The 20,781-nt window shown below is 38.6% G+C and overlaps 2 protein-coding genes across 2 annotated transcripts; one reads left to right on the forward strand and one right to left on the reverse strand.

Annotated features, from left to right (window-relative positions):
- Positions 1-5,110: 5,110 nt before the first annotated feature.
- Positions 5,111-20,183, reverse strand: cldn1 (claudin 1). Its single transcript, XM_036596333.1, has 5 exons — positions 20,128-20,183; positions 9,827-10,257; positions 8,130-8,294; positions 6,532-6,616; positions 5,111-5,669 (listed from the first exon to the last, which is right to left on the reverse strand). The coding sequence occupies exons 2-5, from the start codon at positions 10,047-10,049 to the stop codon at positions 5,498-5,500; spliced, it is 645 nt and encodes a 214-aa protein (XP_036452226.1). The 5' UTR covers positions 10,050-10,257; positions 20,128-20,183; the 3' UTR covers positions 5,111-5,497.
- Positions 11,933-15,411, forward strand: zgc:153913 (carboxypeptidase N subunit 2). The gene is made up of 2 exons (XM_036596332.1): positions 11,933-12,073; positions 13,771-15,411. The coding sequence occupies exons 1-2, from the start codon at positions 12,068-12,070 to the stop codon at positions 15,382-15,384; spliced, it is 1,620 nt and encodes a 539-aa protein (XP_036452225.1). The 5' UTR covers positions 11,933-12,067; the 3' UTR covers positions 15,385-15,411.
- Positions 20,184-20,781: the final 598 nt, after the last annotated feature.

The raw sequence follows: 20,781 nt of genomic DNA on the forward strand, positions 1-20,781 counted from the left end.
CCTCAAGGATGTATATATGCTGTAAAATGTGTTCTACAGCGCGACAGACAGCCTTTCATTCCTCTCAGCTAGAATAAAGGTCCACTTTGTGGTCGGTGTTCATTCAGGCTGAGCTGAATTTTGTGAATGTGTTTTTTTGCTCGTTTGTTATTGTGCTGGATTCTGAGGTGGAGGACGTGCCTCCACAGGTCGAGCTGTGGTCTCGGTGGGGGACTTGCCCCGGCAGCTGCTCTTGAGTCATCCACTGGGACTGGGTGCAGCGTCAGTTTCCCCAGACTGAAATGAACCTCTGCAGGACTGCAGATCTCCAGGATCAGGGTTGAGCTTGAGAGCATTACGAGTCTAAACTCACAGGAGTTCACACGAGCTACTCATGAAGACTTACAGAAAGACACTCTTTCAGTTCACATCAATAATCATGATGATGTAATACGGCCTATTCATGTAAATGTATATTCACAGTGTACATATTGAACCCATTTCTTTCTGTTATGAAAATGACAGCGTGTTGCTGTAAAAGCAGAGCGACTTTTCTCTGAGCTCTTCTCTCTGCTATTGTGTTGGATCATGTCTCTACAGGCCCATCTGCCCTCAGCTCCATTCCACAGAGGGGGCTGGGTGATGGAGTAAAGTAAGGAAAGCACCCTTAAGCCAAAGAGGGGCATCACTGATACTTCAACAAAGAATACAGGCATGCGGAGCTGTAATTATAATAAAAAGACCTCTGAAGACGACACAAAGCAGACTTTGGAAACATAACGGTAAACATGTTGTTGTGCTGATGAGTCACAGCCAGAAGAATGAATGAAAGAACGAATGAATGAATGAATGAATCACAGTCTCAGGGATGCAGTGATATCACCAAAAACTGTGTGTTTGCATGGAGTTCATAAAAAAAACAAGTTTTATTGACAGTTTGTTCACATAAAAGTCTTTCCAGTATTCAGCATTGAATAGAAAACATCAGGCAACGATGAAAGTAACTGTAAAACAAAATAACACAAACATATTGAAGACAAAATTATAGAAATATTAAAGAGATCTATTTTCCTATAAAGTTTCATTCCAATTATTCCAATTACAATACACCTGATGAGTTTAGTAAACCTGAATATTATAGGTGGGTGTGTGTGTGTATATATGTATATATATATATATATATATATATATATATATATATATATATATATATATGGTTTAATTTGAAGAGTAAATAACCTGGTTGCCCTAACTTTTTCATTCATTTAATCTCAAACCGTAAGTTAACAGAACACATTTTAATAAAATCAGGCAGATTTTACAGTTTGAATGTTGTCTTTTAGCATTAATTATAGTAACTAATTAATTATTTCTATTTAATTATTTATAAGCAATATCTTCCCCATTTCCATTTTATAGAAAATGCTATACTTATGCAACAAATCACTCAAGAGGAACTGTGTTATCACGAATAACATCATGTCTGTGGTTCGGTCACAAGCTCGAGCTGTTATGTTAATCGTGATAACACACGACCTTGAGCGTTCTGTTGCTTTTATACAACAGCAAAAGTAAAGTAGCAAACAAAGAAGCTCCAAACTTTGTCTTGTGCTTTAATATCAGCAGTTCTATCCACCAAAAAAACTAGTATCCCTCTGAATTATGGATGAAGACATAAAGCTTTTCAGTATCTGCCAGATGAACCTGGACACGGTTTGTTCCAGTTCGTCTGTAAAGTGTTTCACAGCCTGTCTTCTTCACTGAGGTGTATTGTGTGAATCGCTCCGTCACAGCTGCTGACCGAAAAGTTTGCTTACAAGCAACAACAGGTTCAGAATTGGATGCAAGCCTGCTGACTCACCCATCTTCAGAAATTGGCCATGTATCAAAACTAGTCAAGCTGATCTAATTTAGCTGATGTTACCATCTCCTGTTTTCATATGTGCTAAAGTAGAAACTTAGGCCCAGTCCCATTTCACCCCTCGGCCCTACCACTTAGCCCTTATCCCTCCGTTTTGCGCGTTCATGCCTAGGGGTAGGGTGTCGCCATTCTTGTTGAGATAGAGGGGTAGGGTGAAGTGTTTGGGCTACACGGCCCTCCAAATGGAGGTTTTTCAAAGGCTCCAAACAGAGTGATATGAGAAAAAAAGAAAAACCGTCTAGATGGCTGAACAAGAGACCAAAGAAACCCACAAACATGAATCATTTCTTCATTATAAAATACGATAACCATTGTATTGTGTTAGTTTAATGTCATTTCAATATAATATGGTCGTTTTCTTTATAACATACATTAAAAAATCGCTAGTAGTATATGGTGTCTCAATAGCTAGCTAGCTAATTTTTCCTGTTCCACCTTAAATGGTGCAGAAATTACATTCTGGCACCTCAGGTGTCAAAAATGCTGCACCATTTAAGGTGGAACAGGAAAAGAGCCTGGTGAATATCTGACTTCAGCTTCATATCACTGAAGAATTAGGGGTGGGCGATAATAGATAATTATCATATCACCCTCTTTGAAATCATATGATGCCCTAAATGTAACTAAAGCCCAGCAGTGAGGAGCTGAACTTTACCCTCCTCTGCTGTCACTGCAGACTGGCAGGGTCGCCTACAGAGCAGCGCTAGTAGCTGTTAATGAAGTAATGCTCTTTTTATTTAAGGGGTCCCATTTCACAGGGGAAGATTTCAACCACTACCCTTGTAACTCAGTACCAATGGGCAAGGTGACACTCGCAAAACAAGGGGTAGGGGTAAAATAGAGAAGAAAGAAATAGAAAGAAATGGGATTGGGCCTTGTAGCCAGTGGTCAGCAGAATGATCGAAATTCTGTAAAATTGTGTAAAAAAATTAAAAACAAGAATGTTGTCACAACATCATATCTACAAAATAGTAACTTTATAGAAGTTCATTCATTGTCAAATTTTAAGACAATGTAAAGAACACTGGACATTTTCAAAGTTTATAAATAAGTATAATATAATGTATAATATAAAAGTATAATATGATATAATATAATATAATGCATAAGTATAGCATTTTCTATAAAATGGAAATGGGGAAGATATTGCTTATAAATAATTAAATAGAAATAATTAATTAGTTACTATAATTAATGCTAAAAGACAACATTCAAACTGTAAAATCTGCCTGATTTTATTAAAATGTGTTCTGTTAACTTACGGTTTGAGATTAAATGAATGAAAAAGTTAGGGCAACCAGGTTATTTACTTTAATTTAAAAAAATTAAAACAAGAATGTTGTCACAACATCATATAGTAACTTTATAGAAGTTCATTCATTGTCAAATTTTAAGACAATGTAAAGGACACTGGACATTTTCAAAGTTTATAAATATATATATATATATATATATATATATATATATATATATATATATCTGCGTTAGCTTTTTTCATCTTTTAATTTTCATCTTTTTATGTGTACAAGTAACATTTATTCATATTGATATGGGAATATTAGCCTTTGTAACACTCAGTATTGGACTGAAGAGAAAATCAATGGTATCACCCGTCCCTAACAACCAGGTGCATTAGCAATAGACTGAAATGAACCTCTGCAGGACTGCAGATCTCCAGGATCAGAGTTGAGCTTGAGAGCATTTCAGCACAGCCTTACGAGTCTAAACTCACAGGAATTCACAGAAGCTACTCATGAAGACTTACAGTCAGGGTGAGGATAGTTTAGCTTTTAAATGTCTAAAAACAAACAGAACCTCTCGCTATAATCAATACTAATTATCCATATTTGGTGTGTAGCATCCAAAAGTTGCCAGTCTGTCCCCGGTTCTCTAAAAGCAAAGCGGCCTAAAGATCACTGTAGAACGTCAGAGGAAATATTGTGGAACAGTTCAAGACAATTTAACGCTGAAAACTTGTTTAACAGATATTTTAGTCTTTAAAAAAAGCAGTAGAAAAAAGAATAACGTAAACAGAAATAGTCACACAGTGCATTTTTAATTCATAGTAAATGATATTTCAATCAAACCAACAGAAATTCTTCCAACAGAAATTATTCTTTGGGAAAAAGGTAGAAAAAGGGAATCTGTTAAACGAGTTTTAAATGTAGGGTCTTAACCCCTGAAACTATATACACTTAAAAAGATGGTGCTTTAAGGGTTCTTTAGTAAAGAAAATGGTTCTGTATAGAACCATGAACACCCAAAGAACCCTGATTAAAGGGTTCTTTGCATCACAAGAGTTCTTCAGATTGATGGAAAATGTGCATGAATGTGCTGTAGATGGTTCTATATAAAACCTTTTTTGAAAAGCGTTCTATATAGCACCCAAGGGTTCTTCTATTTTATAAGCTTGACATCGTAACAATAGAAGAACACTTTTGGGTGCTATAAAGAACGATTTTCAAAAAGGTTCTATAAGGGTTCAAAAACCTTTTCTATCAGTCTCAAAAACCCTTTCATGATTTGCATGATTAAAGGGTTCTGTGAGTGTTCATGGTTCTATATAGAACCATTTTATTTACTAAGGAACCCTTGAAGCACCATCTTTGTTAAGAGTGTAGGCTTATTTTGCAGTAATCAACATAAAAGCTTAGTATCCTGTATGAATTACTGAGTAATTACTATGTAACTAATATTGACATTTTAATATATTTATGTAGAGAATTAATCCAAAGTCAGGAAACATCCACAACAGTAGATGTCTGGGGGTGGTGGGCTGGGGGGGCGATCAGGGCCCCCAAGCCACCAGTGAGCACTATGAGTTCACTCCTGAAAAAGATGGTTCTTCAATGGTTCTTTGGCAAAGTAAATGGCTCTATATAGAACTACGAACACTCAAAGAACTCTTTGTATCATGAAAGGGTTCTTCAGAATGTGCTGTAAATGTTTCCATATAGAACCTTTCTGAAAATGGTTCTATATGGCACCAAAAAGAGTTCTTCTTGTAACAATAGAAGATCCCTTTCAGATGCTATATAGAAACCCTTTATTGTTGATGGTTCTTTATTGAACCATCTACAGGACATTTTGAAGAACGCTTCCATGATACAAAGAGTTCTTTGAGTGTTCGTAGTTCTATATAGAGCCATTTACTTTGCTAAAGAACCATTGAAGCACCATCTTTTAAGAGTGTATGTATGTTTTTTTTTCCTTTTTGAGATCAAAATGTATGGAATATTAATTTGCTTTTCGTTCTTGAATACAGAATGATATGACTGGGGTGGTGATGTTGCTTAAGGCCAACAGATGTCCAGAAATGACCCTGAGAGTAAACTGCGTCCTAGACACACCCACTGGACCAACACAATTAAGCAACATTAACAGCCTCTGACAGACATTTAGGTGGTTCCTGACTATTGACTCGTGATGAGATGTAGTGAGACTGACCAGTTGAAGTGTGGACAGACATACTGACCCTCAGAGTTTGAGGGGTTAAAATAGACAACAGTGGTGAGAAACCAGGTCCCGCTAAGCTCATTTTCCCTGCAGTGCTGTTCCTGATGATACCCGTTTCTTCACTGGACTGGTCAGTGAGTGTTAGACGTAGTTGGCAGAGGGGTTGGGCTGGCTGGTACGGGCAGGTGGGTAACGTGGCGCTGCTCCACCTCCAGAACTTTTACTTCCACAGTTACAGCACAGCAGACTGCCCCCGATAACGGCCAGCGCGGACGCTCCCCAGCCGATATACAGGGCCTTGCCGAACTCATACCTGCAACGAGCAACAACAACGTTCAGCTCTCAGTCCTTTAACAAGGCTTTTAATCATATAGCACCCAGTCACCCATCCAGAGTACACCTGAACCAGCTCGGAACTACACTCTTCAAAGGGTCCTACGCGGTTCTTGGCTTGGAATTGCGGTTCTAGGAAAAACTTATTTATTCATCTACTTACAATTTTTAGACTTATTCTTAAACGAAAGTTATTTTAAGCATTAATAAGATTTTTCACACTTAAATATCTAATTAACAAAACAATTCTTAACAAAAATAAGGTTCTTCAGGGAACCAAAAGTGGTTCTTCTTTTTTGGGACCTTTATTTTTAAGAATGTAGGTTAAATCCCATCAGCTAATAAGCTTTATATTCACATGGGAGAATGAAATGATGAAAATATACACCGACTGGCCACTTCAGTAAGTACACCTACCTTATATCTACACTTACTGTCCATTTTATCAGCTCCACTTACTATATAGGAGCACTTTGTAGTTCTACACAACACCACGTCGGTGTTACTGCAGTGCTGAGAATGATCCACCACCCAAATAGTACCTGCTCTGTCAGGGTCCATGGGGGTCCTGACCACTGAAGAACAGGGTAAAAGGGGGCTAACAAAGTATGCAGAGAAACAGATGGACTACAGTCTGCAACTGTAGAACTACAAAGTGCTCCTATATAGTAAGTGGAGCCGATAATGGACAGTGAGTGTAAATACGAGGAGGTGTACTTACTGAAGTGGCCAGTTGGTGTATAACATAATAGAGACAGTCATATATTGAACTAGGAACAATGTGCCTTCAATTAAAGCACTGAAATGATAGCAGAACTTCAAAATCTCAACAAGCCGCTCACCTTCCATTAGTCGGGGTAAAAGGATTGAAGAACTGTCGTCTGATGTTGTCGCCGTACCAGATAGTGGCAACAAAGGCTAAGACACCTGCAGAAAGACCGAAATTCAGCTAATGCATCCATTCTTCACAACAAGCATTACAAAACTCATCACCAGGACTGTATCACTGTAATAATCATGCCAATCATGAACAGTAAGACTTGTCCTGTCCCCATTGGCTTCTATTGGCTTCCTGAACTATATCCAGTTTTATTCCAAAACATCTTATACAACTACAAGAATAAAAACATGCCCTGTGGTTTTTGTATGAATTGGCTTTTAATAGCTTGATTAAAAGAAGCCACATTAAGCCACTTTAGCTTCAGTTCTCCAGGAGGAAAGTGGAAGAGGGAAGAGGGAGGGAAGTGGAAGGGGGAGGGTAGTGGAAGAGGGAGGGAAGTGTAAAGCGATGACGTACAGAAACGCAGACCCACATTCAAACAACAGCAGAGCAGCCTCAGACAAGTTTACACACATTCTTCTTTAACAGCTCTTACCATAAAATGTGCACATTTTATCTCTGCACTGCAAAAAATATGTCTTAACAAGAGAAATCTTCTTAAATCTTGTTTAAATATCTAATATGTTAGATATGTATGGGTTGTATGAAAAATATAAGATTAGTAAACTTATTTCTGGATGTTTTTTACTTGTTTAAAGTGGTTTCACTGAGCAAAATTACCTCAGTTTTTACTTGTTTCAAGCAATTTTTAAAAAAAAATTACTTAAAAAAAACTGCCTGATATCAGAGACATTGTTTTGCGGTAGTTTTGAGAAGATTTCAGCCTTAAACGGTGGAGGGATACATAATATGCATGGCATTGTGAGGCAAAATAGTCCCCGAAGGAAACTTAATATTTCAGATTCATCACTATTCGACCATCATCAACATTCCATATAAAGCTTAGAAGACATGTCTAGGTTCACTAGGGGTTTTGGATGGAAAATAAAATGGCTATATCTGTGTTGTAGTCATGGTTACCCCTGGTTCCCATCACCACCACTGTAAAGAAATCTGAACCATTTCACACCAAACCACTCTGGATGACCCCATTAACATCTCAACCACTGAACTTTGCAGAAATTCAAATTCCCATTTTTTATTTTACTTTAAAACAAGACTCAAAACACATAGAAAATGTCTGGAAATAGGTTAATTAATCTTATAATAAGCTTACAGCAATCTCAACGTGAGAAATATTAGATATATCGACTAGATTTAAGATCATTTCACTTTCCAAGACACCATTTTTTGCAGTGTACGGCAGGTTTATAAGACAGGTTTCTGAAAGCAGTCCTGATCTATGCCTCATGGAAACTTATGGGAGGCCATTATTACAGTCTTATTACAGAAGCACACATTTCCTCCAGTATCCTTTTATAACATGGTGTAAACTGAAAAGAGTATGTTTTTATGAGAAAGTGAACAATAAAAGAATGATTAAAGGATAAAAACAATTTAATCTTGTTACTGGTACAGTTTGTAAAAAGAGATTCTGCTGTGCTGTTCTGATTATCTTATGATCTTAGAGCAGTTGTGGAAGAGAGTGTCTCTGCCCACCTGCGATGATGAAGATCACCCCTCCGCCCAGAGCCACTTTGTTTTTGAGCTCCGGGCTGTCAGCCAGGCACGTAGTGCACTGCATGCCCACAGCAGCCACCAGGATGGCGATGGCACACAGAAGGATCCCTGACAACATGAAGCCTCGGGCAGCCTGTATCTCCACTGCAGGAGAGAAAGAGGAGAAACAAGGCTTTAATTTGAGTTATTTCAACCCTGTGTCGTTTAATAATAAATACATATACAACAATAACCAACCAGAAACGTTTACACAAAAAATATCTATTTTATCTATCTATCTATCTGTGTGTCTGTCTGTCTATCTATCTATCTATCTATCTATCTATCTATCTATTTGTGCGTCTGTCTGTCTATCAATCAATCAATCTATCTATCTATCTGTGTGTCTATCTATCTATCTGTGTGTCTATCTATCTATCTATCTATCTATATATCTATCTATCTATCTATCTATCCGTCTATCTATTTGTGTGTCTGTCTATCTATTTGTGTGTCTATCTATCTATTTGTCTGTCTGTCTGTCTATCTATCTGTGTGTCTGTCTGTCTGTCTATCTATCTATCTATCTATCTATGTATCTATCTATCTGTCTGTCTATCTATTTGTCTGTCTGTCTGTCTATCTATCTATCTATCTATCTATCTATCTATCTATCTATCTATCTATCTATCTATCTATCTATCTATCTATCTATCCACCCACCCACTATATGTGGTCATTTGGTCAGATTGTGCCCCTCTATGATGGTCAGTGCACTCCAGTATATGTGACTATGTGCCAAAAGGTTTCAGTTTACAACTCTAGAATGAAGCTCCCTGAGTTTCCAGGTTAAGGCTTCAGTCTAGAGTGGGTGTAACTCTCAGGCCACTTTACAGTTTCACAACCACAGACCGTTTCAAATAAACCTCCTCCCCCCATAACATCTACACTACTATAGTGAACATGATCTCTAGTGAACTCAGAGTTAGTCACAGGGAGCTGGTCTGGCAGTCAGTCACTGGGGTTTTAAAGTGCATTAGAAAAAGTTGTATCTAATTTTGTTGAACTAATGATACGACTTGCCTTTAAATTAACAAACTGACCACAAAGCCACTTCTAGCAAGCCTAACTTTGAGTTTGAGGCATCTTTGTTTCGTGTTTTTGTCCTAAACAAAAAATATTTAATTCATACTGTTTCCTACTGATAGATTTGCTGCTGTTTTTGGGCTCAGTGAGACTTTCTACTCTGCTAAACATCAGCTCAGGAATTCGAGGCATTGGCCGAACTTGTCTCAGCCCGCATGATGAGAAAGAAGAGAGGGAGTCGAGTTCCTTTAAGGTGGTTTGTAGAAAAACATGCGGGAAGAGCTTGCAGTATCCATATAAAGAGATATTATTACATAGGTTATGATTTGTGCATTTTAATATGCTTTTCATAACAGTTATAACTTCTCAAACTGCCGAAATGAAATGTTTAACCATGTAGGCCAATTGCAAATATCTAACGTAACAATGAACTGGCAAACATGTAATAATAATTCTAAGCAGCAGAAGATACATGAAGAGAAAGTAGCTAATTAAAAACTACTTTTTGGATACAATACTTTGTTTATTGAGACATTCATCCAAATTTGAACTCGATTTGATAATGTCTTTAAATTATAAATTCCAAAAGCAAACAAACAAACTGAACTTACTTGGCAGTTGTAGCAATGAGTCGTAGACTTTACACTGTAATTGACCAGTACTCTGGTACACACATGACTGCCACAGTCCTTCGTACACAGCCTGTGCTGTGATGATGTTGTCCCCGGCATAAGACGACATCTTCCATTCCGTCATGGTCGTGGAGGTTATTAAACCTACAAATCCTAAAAAAGCCAAAATATATCCGAGAAGCTGAAGCCCAGAATTGGCCATCTGGTCTAAAGTTCGAAGTCTCCCAGAAAAGAGAAGAAATCAAAGAGGAAAGTCCTGTTAGGTGTTTGGCAGACCTGCGGGAGAGGGACTGCTGTCTGAATGACTGCCAACTGTTCAGCACTCTACTTGAGCATCCTCTCACCTTTTGGGGTGGGCCCACGTCCTACACCCATACAACTTGTGTTCTGTCGCCACCTTGCGGTCATTTCTAGAATGGAACATATCATGGAACAGTAGTTATTCGAGGTTAAAAATTGAAATGAGGTCAAGCTCTGGTCCTGGAATGGGCTGCACCAGTTTAGAACCAGTCCATAAATAATATTTCCTTGCGACGACTGAATGTGCAGTTTAACTGACACAACAGTATAGGAGTTAAAACCCCACCTCTCCCCGGGGGAGAGGGGGCATCGTGAGTTTGATCCTACAGCTATCCGTGTCCCAAGAGACCATGATTGGCCCCTCTCTGTCTCTGGGTGGCTGGGGAGGTCCTCCCTCTCCCCATCACCCATGCAAGACAGTGCAGATGTCTGTAATGTGATGGCAGGAGGCCTAGCTAGTGGGTGCAACTTGAGGTGACAATAGTGGGGGAAATTTGGTAAAAATGAAAAATAAAACCCAACAAAAACAAACAAATAATTAGAAAAAGAAGGGACATGTACCTTATAGGGCTGCTAAGTGCACAGTTACATATCATAGACCTTATGTTGAGACAGATCTACTACGTAAAAATCAAAAATATCCAAGCAAGACCAGGCCTGTGGTCACCAGCTAGCGACAGATCATTGTCAGGCCCCTCCAAAACTTAACAACAACACATAAGAAACATAGTGTCACTGTTGGAACAAAAACCTTTTATCTCCATTTTTATACTTTTTTTTTATTTAATATGAATACACCAGCTGCCTTTTAAATTGTGGACAAATTTCATAAATAGACCAATAAGAATTGCTTGAAATTACTTACCTTATTATTATTATCTTATCTTAAGCAATCTCATTACTGTATATTCAACTAAACTGGCACGCAGTGGGTAGCACTGTCAGCTCACAGCAGGGAGGGCCTGGGTTTGAATCTCCGGCCGGGCAACCAGGATCCCTTCTGTGTGGAGTTTGCATGTTCTCCAGGTTTCTGCGTGGATTTCCTCCCACAGCCCAAAGACATGCAGTCAGCCAAATTTAAGATGCTAAGTTGACCCTAGGTGTGAATGTATATAAATGTGTGTCTGCCCTGTGATGGACTGCCGGCCTGTCCAGGGTGCTTCCTGCCTTATGCCCAATGACCGCTGGGTTAGACTCCAGCAACCCAGGAGGATAAGTGGCTTAGATAGTGTGTGTATAAAGTAACCGTTTAAAGGTATGACCTTTTCTTCCGACAGCGACTATATGCACCGAAGAACAAACACTAATGTCACACATCATCTAAAACGTCGAATTTGAAAAGCAAATCCCATGAATCTATAATAACACAGAACCTGAGAACAAATTCTGGATTTATTTCATTCATTTTCTATGACTATTTGTTCATCTCATGTTTTTTTCTGCAGTGGATTACCCCAAGTATTTCAGTCATCTCAAGACTTGGGTCTGAGGCCCCCAGCAGTCAGAGGCCCCTGAGCACTGGCCCTCACCGGCTCAGCCAGAATCCATCCCTGCCCCCAGCACACATTAATTAGGTGTTGCTAATGAAGTGACATGTCAGTGTAGACTATAATAGCGAGACTTGCTCTATTGATTAGTAACATGAGAGGAACTACAAACACAGTTCCTTCACAACAACACAAATAAACCCTTCTAATAATCAAACGCTACATTCTGCATGTGTTTGACTTTGAAAGAGTTGAACTGGGTAAACTATTTTGCAACGTCTTACCGTCAAGCGGTGTGATGTCAGGGAGTGAATGACCAATAGCAAATATGTTACTTTTGCAAAGCAAGCAAAAACACAGCTTTGTTGTTCGAGCTGCTGAGAAACCTCAAAGCTTCACATTCCCTGATTTCTACATACAGTGAATTCATAACATGCAGGTAAGTAATGTACATATTTCTCTGAATGATTCTTCAGAAAACTGAGCATTTAATCTTTAATCTGGATGATTAATCTGGAGCTTTTAGGATGATACATTTTAAATATTTAGGATCTTATAGTTGATGTATTGAGGAGTTCCATAATGAAACTACATAATATATATATATATATTTATAGTTTGATGAGATGGTTAATGTTTGACAGTTATTGCTTGGACTGTTTTTTTTCTGTGGAATTCTACTACAGTAATCTGATCTGGCTTTGTCTAATACTAATAGACATATAGCTTAACGGTGCTTAGTGGGTACAACTTTCATAATTTAACCAATTTAATAAAAGATACTTGAGTAAATCGATGTATCATCCTAGGACCTGCACCTTTTTGTTTAGTGCATTATTGAATTTCTCTTTGCTTCTTGTAACTTCTAGCACTGGCTAACTATGCAATTTTTACTCCATTTCATCCATTATCGGTGCTGGGGTGCCACCCTAACAATATATAACTATTTCTCAGGTTGTGCACTGCAGCAGTGCAGAACAATACTGGCTCTGGATGCTGAAAACCCCCTTGACCAATTGAGTGGCTGTTGTTAGGCAAAATTACCTCCTGATTTAAAATATTTGACCAATTTTTTTTTCCTACTGAAAGTTTCAACTAATGCAAGACAGCTTCCAAATAAAGTTGAAGGGCTAATTTTAAATCTGTTTGAGATAACTGGTGTTGCAAAATGAGTCAAGTGGGGATAATTCATGTTAAATTAGAATAAAGGCCTGTTTGGTGAGGATCCCCAAAGACCCTTGATAATGTTATACTACAATATTTTCACGTTTATAGTCTAAAAAATGTTTCTGCACGTATTGAATATTCTGGTTGTTATGATCTTTCAGCTCTGTGTATATTGGCAATCGGTGTATATTGGTGTATATTAGTGTCAGATGCTCTGCTAATTGTGACAGGGTTCTGCAGGGTCTTGTGTTGTTTATCTCTAGACTGATGTGCTTGATGCTGATGTATGTGCTGTCCAGCTGTTTTGTCATGTGTTTGTGTCGTATGCACCTCATGAACCTGGCTTACAACTCACACTCATAGTTTAACAGGCTGAAAGTTCTCAGGAAGTTAGAACTATTAGTATTCAAGGAGCCTCTGTGTGCATCTGTGAATGGAGAAACTTCATTTCATACAATATATCTCTGCTGTTGACATAATTTGAAAATACCTACTCTCCTTTATATTGTGTGTAAATTACAAGATGAATGGGCCAAAAGAAATGGCCCAGAATTACTTTGAAAAACGTCTGGTTCCATTGACTTACATTAAAAGCAAAGTAGGTTTTTTCCTTCTCCTGTAAAGTTACCATTTTGGAGATACAAGGTTTTGGTCCGACAGCAGCGATATGCACAGTGTTAATATCATTTTACGCAACATAACATAAACTAAAATCCAAAACCATCATAAAGTGACTTGTAAAATATGGTATTTTCAGCTACTATCTGTTTGCTGTGCTATGACAATGCATACATTTTATAAGAACATAGTCCCACTGTCCTCATACGAGTACTACATGTTTAATGTTGGCTCATAAACATCACTTAAACGCATCAAATTCAACAAAACAGACTAATGTCAACCTCAAGACATGATGATGTTGTGAACACTGCCTTTATTCGTATGCTAATCTGTCTCTTGTCTTCCCAGGGGACAGTGATCAGTGGATATGCTGTTGCTTTTCTTCTCCTGGTCCAGCTTGGCTACCACAGTGCCTCGCGCAGTCCCAGTACCTGCTGCCCTGCTCCATGCCAGTGTTTCTCTGTGACAACCATGATTTGCTCGGATGATCGAATGATGGCCATACCTGTGGACATCCCCTCACGGGTGAAAACTCTAATTATTGTGGCATCTGGCATGGGAGCAGTCACCTTCAGAGAATTTCCCCAACTGACCAAGCTTGTGCTCCTCAACAACCCGATTCACATGATTTCAACCCTTGCCTTTGATGGACTGGTCAGTCTGAAGGAACTGGAGATCAGTGGGAGCCCTCTCACCAGCATAGAAGTTGGGACATTCCAGAAGCTGGCCAACCTCACCAAACTTCTCCTCAACAACAACAAGTTAAGATACTTAGCGCCAGGCATTTTTGACTTCCAGCAGAAGCTGGAGAAGCTGCACATGAAAGGAAACTCCCTTAGGTTTGTATCTGGCACTGTATTCCGCAACCTCTACAACCTCCGTGAGCTTGACCTGTCCCTCAACTGTCTTGATTCAATAGACGCGGACCACTTCAGTCTGCTGAGTAAGCTGAAGACATTGGATTTGGACTTGAACAAGATTTCTTCTCTGTCTCCTTATTCCTTTAGTGGTAACCCCCAGCTAAAAACACTCTCCCTGCAGGGCAACCAGATCGCCTGGCTCCCTCAAGAAATGTTTGCCCACTTAAACAACTTGGAGGAACTGAATCTCAAAGACAACAGGATTGCAGAGCTGAGTGCTGGAATGTTGCCCTCCTCGCTGAAGAAGCTCACGCTCAAAGGAAACGGCCTGGCCCAGCTCTCCTCAAGCACATTTGGAGGCCTTCAGCATCTGACTGACCTGGACTTGTCCCAGAACCAGCTATCCATTCTTCCTGCAGAGCTATTCCAAAATCTTACCTCCTTACAGCATCTCGACATGTCCGAGAACCAGCTTATAATGCTACCTGCTACCATCTTCAGAGGACTATTCCTGATCAGAGTAATTCTCTTGCAGGTAAACAATCTAGACTCACTAGAGGCCGATCTATTCAAGGATCAGGAAATGATATCCAAGCTTTATCTCTCTGGGAACAGTCTGCAAAGCGTGCCGGATGGCTTTTTTGACCCCTTAGACTTCCAGGGTTTGGTGCAGCTCCATGGAAACCCCTGGCACTGCGACTGTGACCTGCAGTACCTCCATGAATGGCTGAATTACAGCAGCAACTCTATGGAGGATCTGAGTCAAATTCATTGCGCTAGTCCTGAGCCTCTCAAAGGAATGAGCCTGACCTCGCTGGACAAGGAACAGCTTGTTTGTGTAAACAGCTCCAAATTTATGTCGCAACATATGATTGACTCCACCAGACCATCCGATACCATAAAAATGACCTCTACCACGAAACAGTGCACTCTCCAAGCAATCAACGGCACCATTGCCATTAAATGCCAGCTTATGGAATGTCCAGCCTTCAAGTTTGAGACACATTTTGAACACCTGAATGGGAATTATAGTTACATCAGCAGAAAAACATTTCCAGAATTCGCTCAATGCTCAAATGTGACTGTAACACTGACTGTTTAATGTTACTAATAAATAGTATATACAGAATTTCAGGTTAGCAAAGATATAAAATTGAAGCACAAGCCTGACACATAGTGCAACTTTGAGACCCGACCCAAGCAGGCTCGAGTGGTACAGCTAAATAAGAAACTCAAACCCCAACCCAACCTGAACCACCACTAACAGAGATTGATTATCACAGATATAGTTTTACTATGCTTTGCTGTGTTACTGTGAGCTTGAGTTCAATAGAGATCGATAGAAAATGAACTAAAAAAAACACACAGTTCTTTGCAAAGGGAGTTCTTTGAAATTTTGCTGTTGTTGACACTGACTTGAGTGATGCGAGGAAGAACCTGACAATGACATTTGTTTCCGGCTGGTGGCTGCTGTGAAATCCTTGCATCCATGGTAAACACGTTGCTCAAGAGACAATGGGCCTCATTACCCAATATCTTCCTTCGTTTGTTCTTAAATGTGTTCTTGAGAAAGGTCCTAATAAAAGGTCTACGTCAGATTCATGACGTGTTCTTAAACCAGAGAATTGTTCTCACCTTTGTGCTCTTGAGAGTGTAGATTCTGTTCATACCTAAAAACAAATCCCAAATAAGAAAACACTGGAGAATGTCAGTCTTCATAAAAACCGTATGTAAAAGTGGATTTTAAGAAGAAATTTCTTCTTAAGAATGGTTGCTGAATAAGGCCCAATGTCCCAGTTCTCCTGCTATCATAGCTCAAAATAGTGTCACAAGCTCTACATGATACAGTGCTGGGGTAGTTACTCCAGAAATGTAATCCATTACAAGTTACTCATTACTTCCCTCAAACTGTAATAGGAGTTACTTTACTTATTACTTCCTGAAAAAGGTAATCTCATTACTCTTTACTGTATCATGTTACTCTGTAAAACCAGTACAATAACAGCAGAAAAACAGCAGTAGTCCTTTCAGTACCTATAAGCTTATAAATTGTTTAAAAGGTCTGTCACTATCTTTGCTTATGAACAAGAAATGGTCAGTTATCCTGATTAAAATTATGAACTGATGATGTTTGAAAGCCTAAAACAGTTCAAAAGCAGCTGCCTGGAGATGAAATCTTTATGAATAAAATGTAAAGCTAATAGAGCTGTTTCTGAATAAAGGTACAGGTAAATCTACAGTCAGGTCCATAATTATTTGGTACAGTGTACCAGAGCATATTGGAGTTGAAACTGGAAAATGGAAATGAGATCAAAGTGCAGACTTTCAGCTCTAATTCCAGGGTATTTGGATCCAAATCAGACAACTGTGTTTTAATTACAAGCACTTTCATACATACCACCCACCCCCCATTTTTAGGGGCTCAAAAGTAATTGTATGAACTAATATTACAAGACAAATTATCATTTTCAATGCTTGGTTGTAAATCATTTGCAGTCAATGACTGCCTGAAGTCTGGAACTCATAGACATCAACAGTCACTGTGCCCTCCAGCATGTTGACGGTGCTTCACAGTGCAGATGGACATTGGGCCTCATTCACCAAGCATTCTTAAGAGGAAATTTCTTCTTAAAAACCCACTCACGCAGTTTTCATGAAGATTCTGACATTCACCAGTGTCTTCTTATTTGGGATTTGTTCTTAGGTACACTCTCAGAAAAAGGTACTAAACTGTCACTGGGGCAGTTTCCCTCTTGTCACTGGGGGGGGACCCTCAAGGGTACATCTCAGTACCTTTAGTCAAGGAACATAATTGTACCATAATGTCATTTTATGTCATTTTCCATTGAGAAAAACATATTTAAGGTTCACAGTTGGACCTTAAAACCACTGTTGTACCTTTGAGGGAACATTTACATTGTTTGTACCGTGATGAATGAAATATGTACCTGCACAGAACCTTTATTTCTAACAGGGTAAGAACAGGATCTACACACACTCTAGAGCACAAAGGTGCGAACAGCTCTGAGGTTTAAGAACACGTCATGAATCTGACGTAGACTTTTTATTAGGATCTTTCTCAAGAACACATTTAAGAAAAAACTTCGGAAGATATTGGAGAATGAGGCCCAGTCACCCAAAGTGTACTGCGAAAGCAATCCAAGACTTTTTTAAGGCAAAGAAGTGGAATGGTCTGCAATGGCCAAGCCAATCACCTGATCTTAATACAACTGAGCATCCATCTCAATGACCGAAGGCAAAACTGAAGGTCAAGCGTGAACTGAAGACAGCTACAGTAAAGGCCTGGCAGAGCATCGCCAGGGAAAAAACCCAGTGTCGGGTGATGTCTATGAGTTCTAGGCTTCAGGAAGTCATTTGACGTCAAAGGATTCGCAACCAAGTACTAAAAATGACTATTTAGCTTATTATTATGTTAGTTATATTAATTTTGAGCCCATACAAATGAAAAGGAGGGTGGGGGGAACTAAGACATGGATGTAAAAACTCTTAAATTAAAGCTTATATTCATTGATTCCAGCTCCAATATGCAGACAGCTAAAATAACAATAACTTTGTCCACATTGAGGGTTTATTAATATTGCTCTCTTAGAGACATCTGAACTCTGAGTCTCAGATTTCAGTGCAGGAGACCACTGAAATAAGAAAACAGTTTCACATACACAAGCAGATTATCCTCGTTAGTCTCTGGTCTACAGACCGTCTGACCGTCAGGAGAAATCTCTAACCACGCGGCTGATAAGGGAGGTAGATGCCCTGCAAAGTTCAAAGTACAACCAGCACTTCAAACAACAGTGTAACGCACCAACACACAACCACGTGTTGTTTCTGTTGAATCTTAACTCTTTACTGCTCGGTGTTGCTGTATTGCAACAAGTACTTTCTTCTCACTTTTGGCTTAAATACACTTCAAAAGTAGACTTTTTTTTGTTTTCGTTTGGAAATAGTATATTTTTGTGATCATATAATGCTGCAGTCTTTTTCTTTCTCAAAAGTCTCAAAGTGTGTATATAATTCGGTATTTATACAGCACTGTGCAAAAGTCAGGGACCTTCATTTATTTAATTTCTAGCTATAATGGTCATTAAGTAAGTGAATGTAAGTGAAAAAACAGGAGTAAAGATCTAGAGAAAATGGGATTCCTAACAACCAAAGACAACTAAAACAGCCCCCATCAGATAAACAGCACTTAAAGCTTTCATCTTTGAGAGAGAGGAGAAAATCAAGCTGCTTCAGATCTGAAAACATCCACAGGTGTTTCTGTCCATCCTTCCACTGTGAGAAGACGACTCAGCACTATGGGTCTGAAAGGATGTGTAGCTGTCAAGAAGAACCTCACTGCACTGTAAAAATGATTCAATGTTTTTAACTAATTCAATGTTACTTACTTTGTTAGGCTTAAACGACTGAATTATATTTTACAGTGTTAGAAAAGTAAACATTTGCAAATCAAACAAAGAAGCTGATGGTGCTCTCAGAACAATGGACTGACCACCCCAGAGTCCAGACCTCAACATCACTGAATGAGTTTGATTACTTGGATCATGAGAAGCAGAAAATACAACCAACTTCTTACACTGAACTTTGGAAAAAAAAACATACCTGCCGATTTATTTCAAAGTGAGTCTCCTGAAAAGAATGGAAGCTTTTATAAAGGCAAAGGGTGAACACACTAAATAATGAAAAAAAAAATATATATATATTTAGTTGTTCAGGGTAATTTAACCTGTTAAATATATGACTTTGTTGTTGTTGTTGTTTTTTTTCTGATGCTGAAAAATAAATAACTTAATGGCCATTTTGACTGAAAATAAATAACTGAATTGAAGAATTTCCATATTTTTAAAAAGTATTATAATTATTATTTTCATGACTTTCTGTATTCTAAAAACATTTATGCATGGATGACCACTATGCACATTCTTTTTACCTGCTGGGGTGACGAATGTGGCTGTGTCTTGTGGTGGTATACTGGTTTACTCTCATTGCATGTATTACAGAATGCAGTTCCATTATTGTGTGTTGTTGCCTTTGTTGGCAACAAAATAAAAAGTACCCCTCATTAATGTTTTTCAAAATGTTTTTAGATGTACATTAATTATACCCTTAAAAAAAGAAATATTATGAAAGCATATTTTTTCTAGTGTATTTCATATTTTATGCAATAAAGGGGCCTTTGGACCTTCATTTCTTTGCATAAACGAATGGTGTAGGTAAAAATGTATTGAAATAAAACACGGAAATGTACTTAAACATAACGTCATGTATATTTGGCGGTGTATTGGTTTACTGTCATTTACAGTATACAGTATAACAGATTGCAGGTCCATTATTGCCTCATGGCAACAAAATAATAAGTACCCCTTATAAATATTTTTCCAAATGTTGTTAGATTTATATTAATTATGCCACAAGAAAATTATGAAAATGTGCTTTTTTCTAGCATATTTCATAACTTACACAGTAAAGAGGCCTTTGGACCCTCGTCCTTTTGCATAAATGAATGGTGTAGGTAAAAATGTGCTGATATAAGTAACAAAAATATTTAAAATTTATAAAAGCAGTGTTGTTTTTATAAAAACAACAAAACTGGGTAGCTTAATGCCCCTCAGATGGCCACTGAAGTCCTTTACAGCTGTGTCCACAAGTCTTTGTGGATGTTTGTAGTCTAGCTTGTACATCTGACCACAGTGCAGAGCTGAAGTTCACCCACAGAGGGTGCTGTTTGCTTGAGGTAAGCAATCTAGCCAAACAAAGTCTCTTGCTTTGAACAACTAACAAACCAAAAACCCTCTGATTAAAGAACAGAATTGTTTTGAAGCCTTACAGAACTTTCTGAAGTGCAGACCTCCATCCATCCATCCAGACATCCCTTCATGCTAAGAAGACCATCTCTCTTAGACCCACGTATATGCGAAAGGCAACTGTGTTTGACATTTAATATTATTCTACACAGAAAAAAGATAACGTACGCCTCTGTACATTAAAATGAGATCTTCTGGTTTGCCGTATTGATGTCCTCATGGTGGACTGATACAGTAGAAACTCTGACTGATATAGACGTTCCATTCAAAGGGCCCAGAGGATTGAAAACTGAGGTTGCCTTGTTTTTTTGAACCATGTTGTGTAAATACAGTGTGGAAACACTGGCGAAGGTTCAAAATGGACAGTTCACTCTCTCGACCACACAGTTCACATACAGAAACTAAGATGGCTCCTTTTAAATTGTTTTTATGATGTCACGAACAACAAGGCGTTTACAGTCACATGCAACAGTTTGAACAGCCCAGTCAAATGAAATGTTTTGTTGATTCTCTAAGTGAACATAAGTTAACACCTCTACACACATCCTCAGAAATAAAGGTACTAAACTGTCACTGGGGCAGTACCCCTCTTGTCACTGGGGTGGGACCCTCAACGGTACATCTCAGTACCTTTAGTCAGGGAACATAACTGTACCATAATCCATTGAAGTTATATT

Source organism: Colossoma macropomum, unplaced genomic scaffold (assembly GCF_904425465.1).
Source record: "Colossoma macropomum unplaced genomic scaffold, Colossoma_macropomum, whole genome shotgun sequence".
In the NCBI taxonomy this organism is placed as follows: Eukaryota; Metazoa; Chordata; class Actinopteri; order Characiformes; family Serrasalmidae; genus Colossoma; species Colossoma macropomum.

What these genes read in the sequence shown, in the direction of transcription:
- cldn1 (XM_036596333.1), bottom strand. Translation starts at nt 10,049, where the DNA reads ATGGCCAATTCTGGGCTTCAGCTTCTCGGATATATTTTGGCTTTTTTA. An exon ending in GGTGATCTTCATCATCGCAG is followed by an intron (nt 6,617 to 8,129) that starts GTGGGCAGAGAC and finishes GTCTTTCTGCAG; the next exon opens with GTGTCTTAGCCTTTGTTGCC. An exon ending in TTTACCCCGACTAATGGAAG is followed by an intron (nt 5,670 to 6,531) that starts GTGAGCGGCTTG and finishes TGCTCGTTGCAG; the next exon opens with GTATGAGTTCGGCAAGGCCC.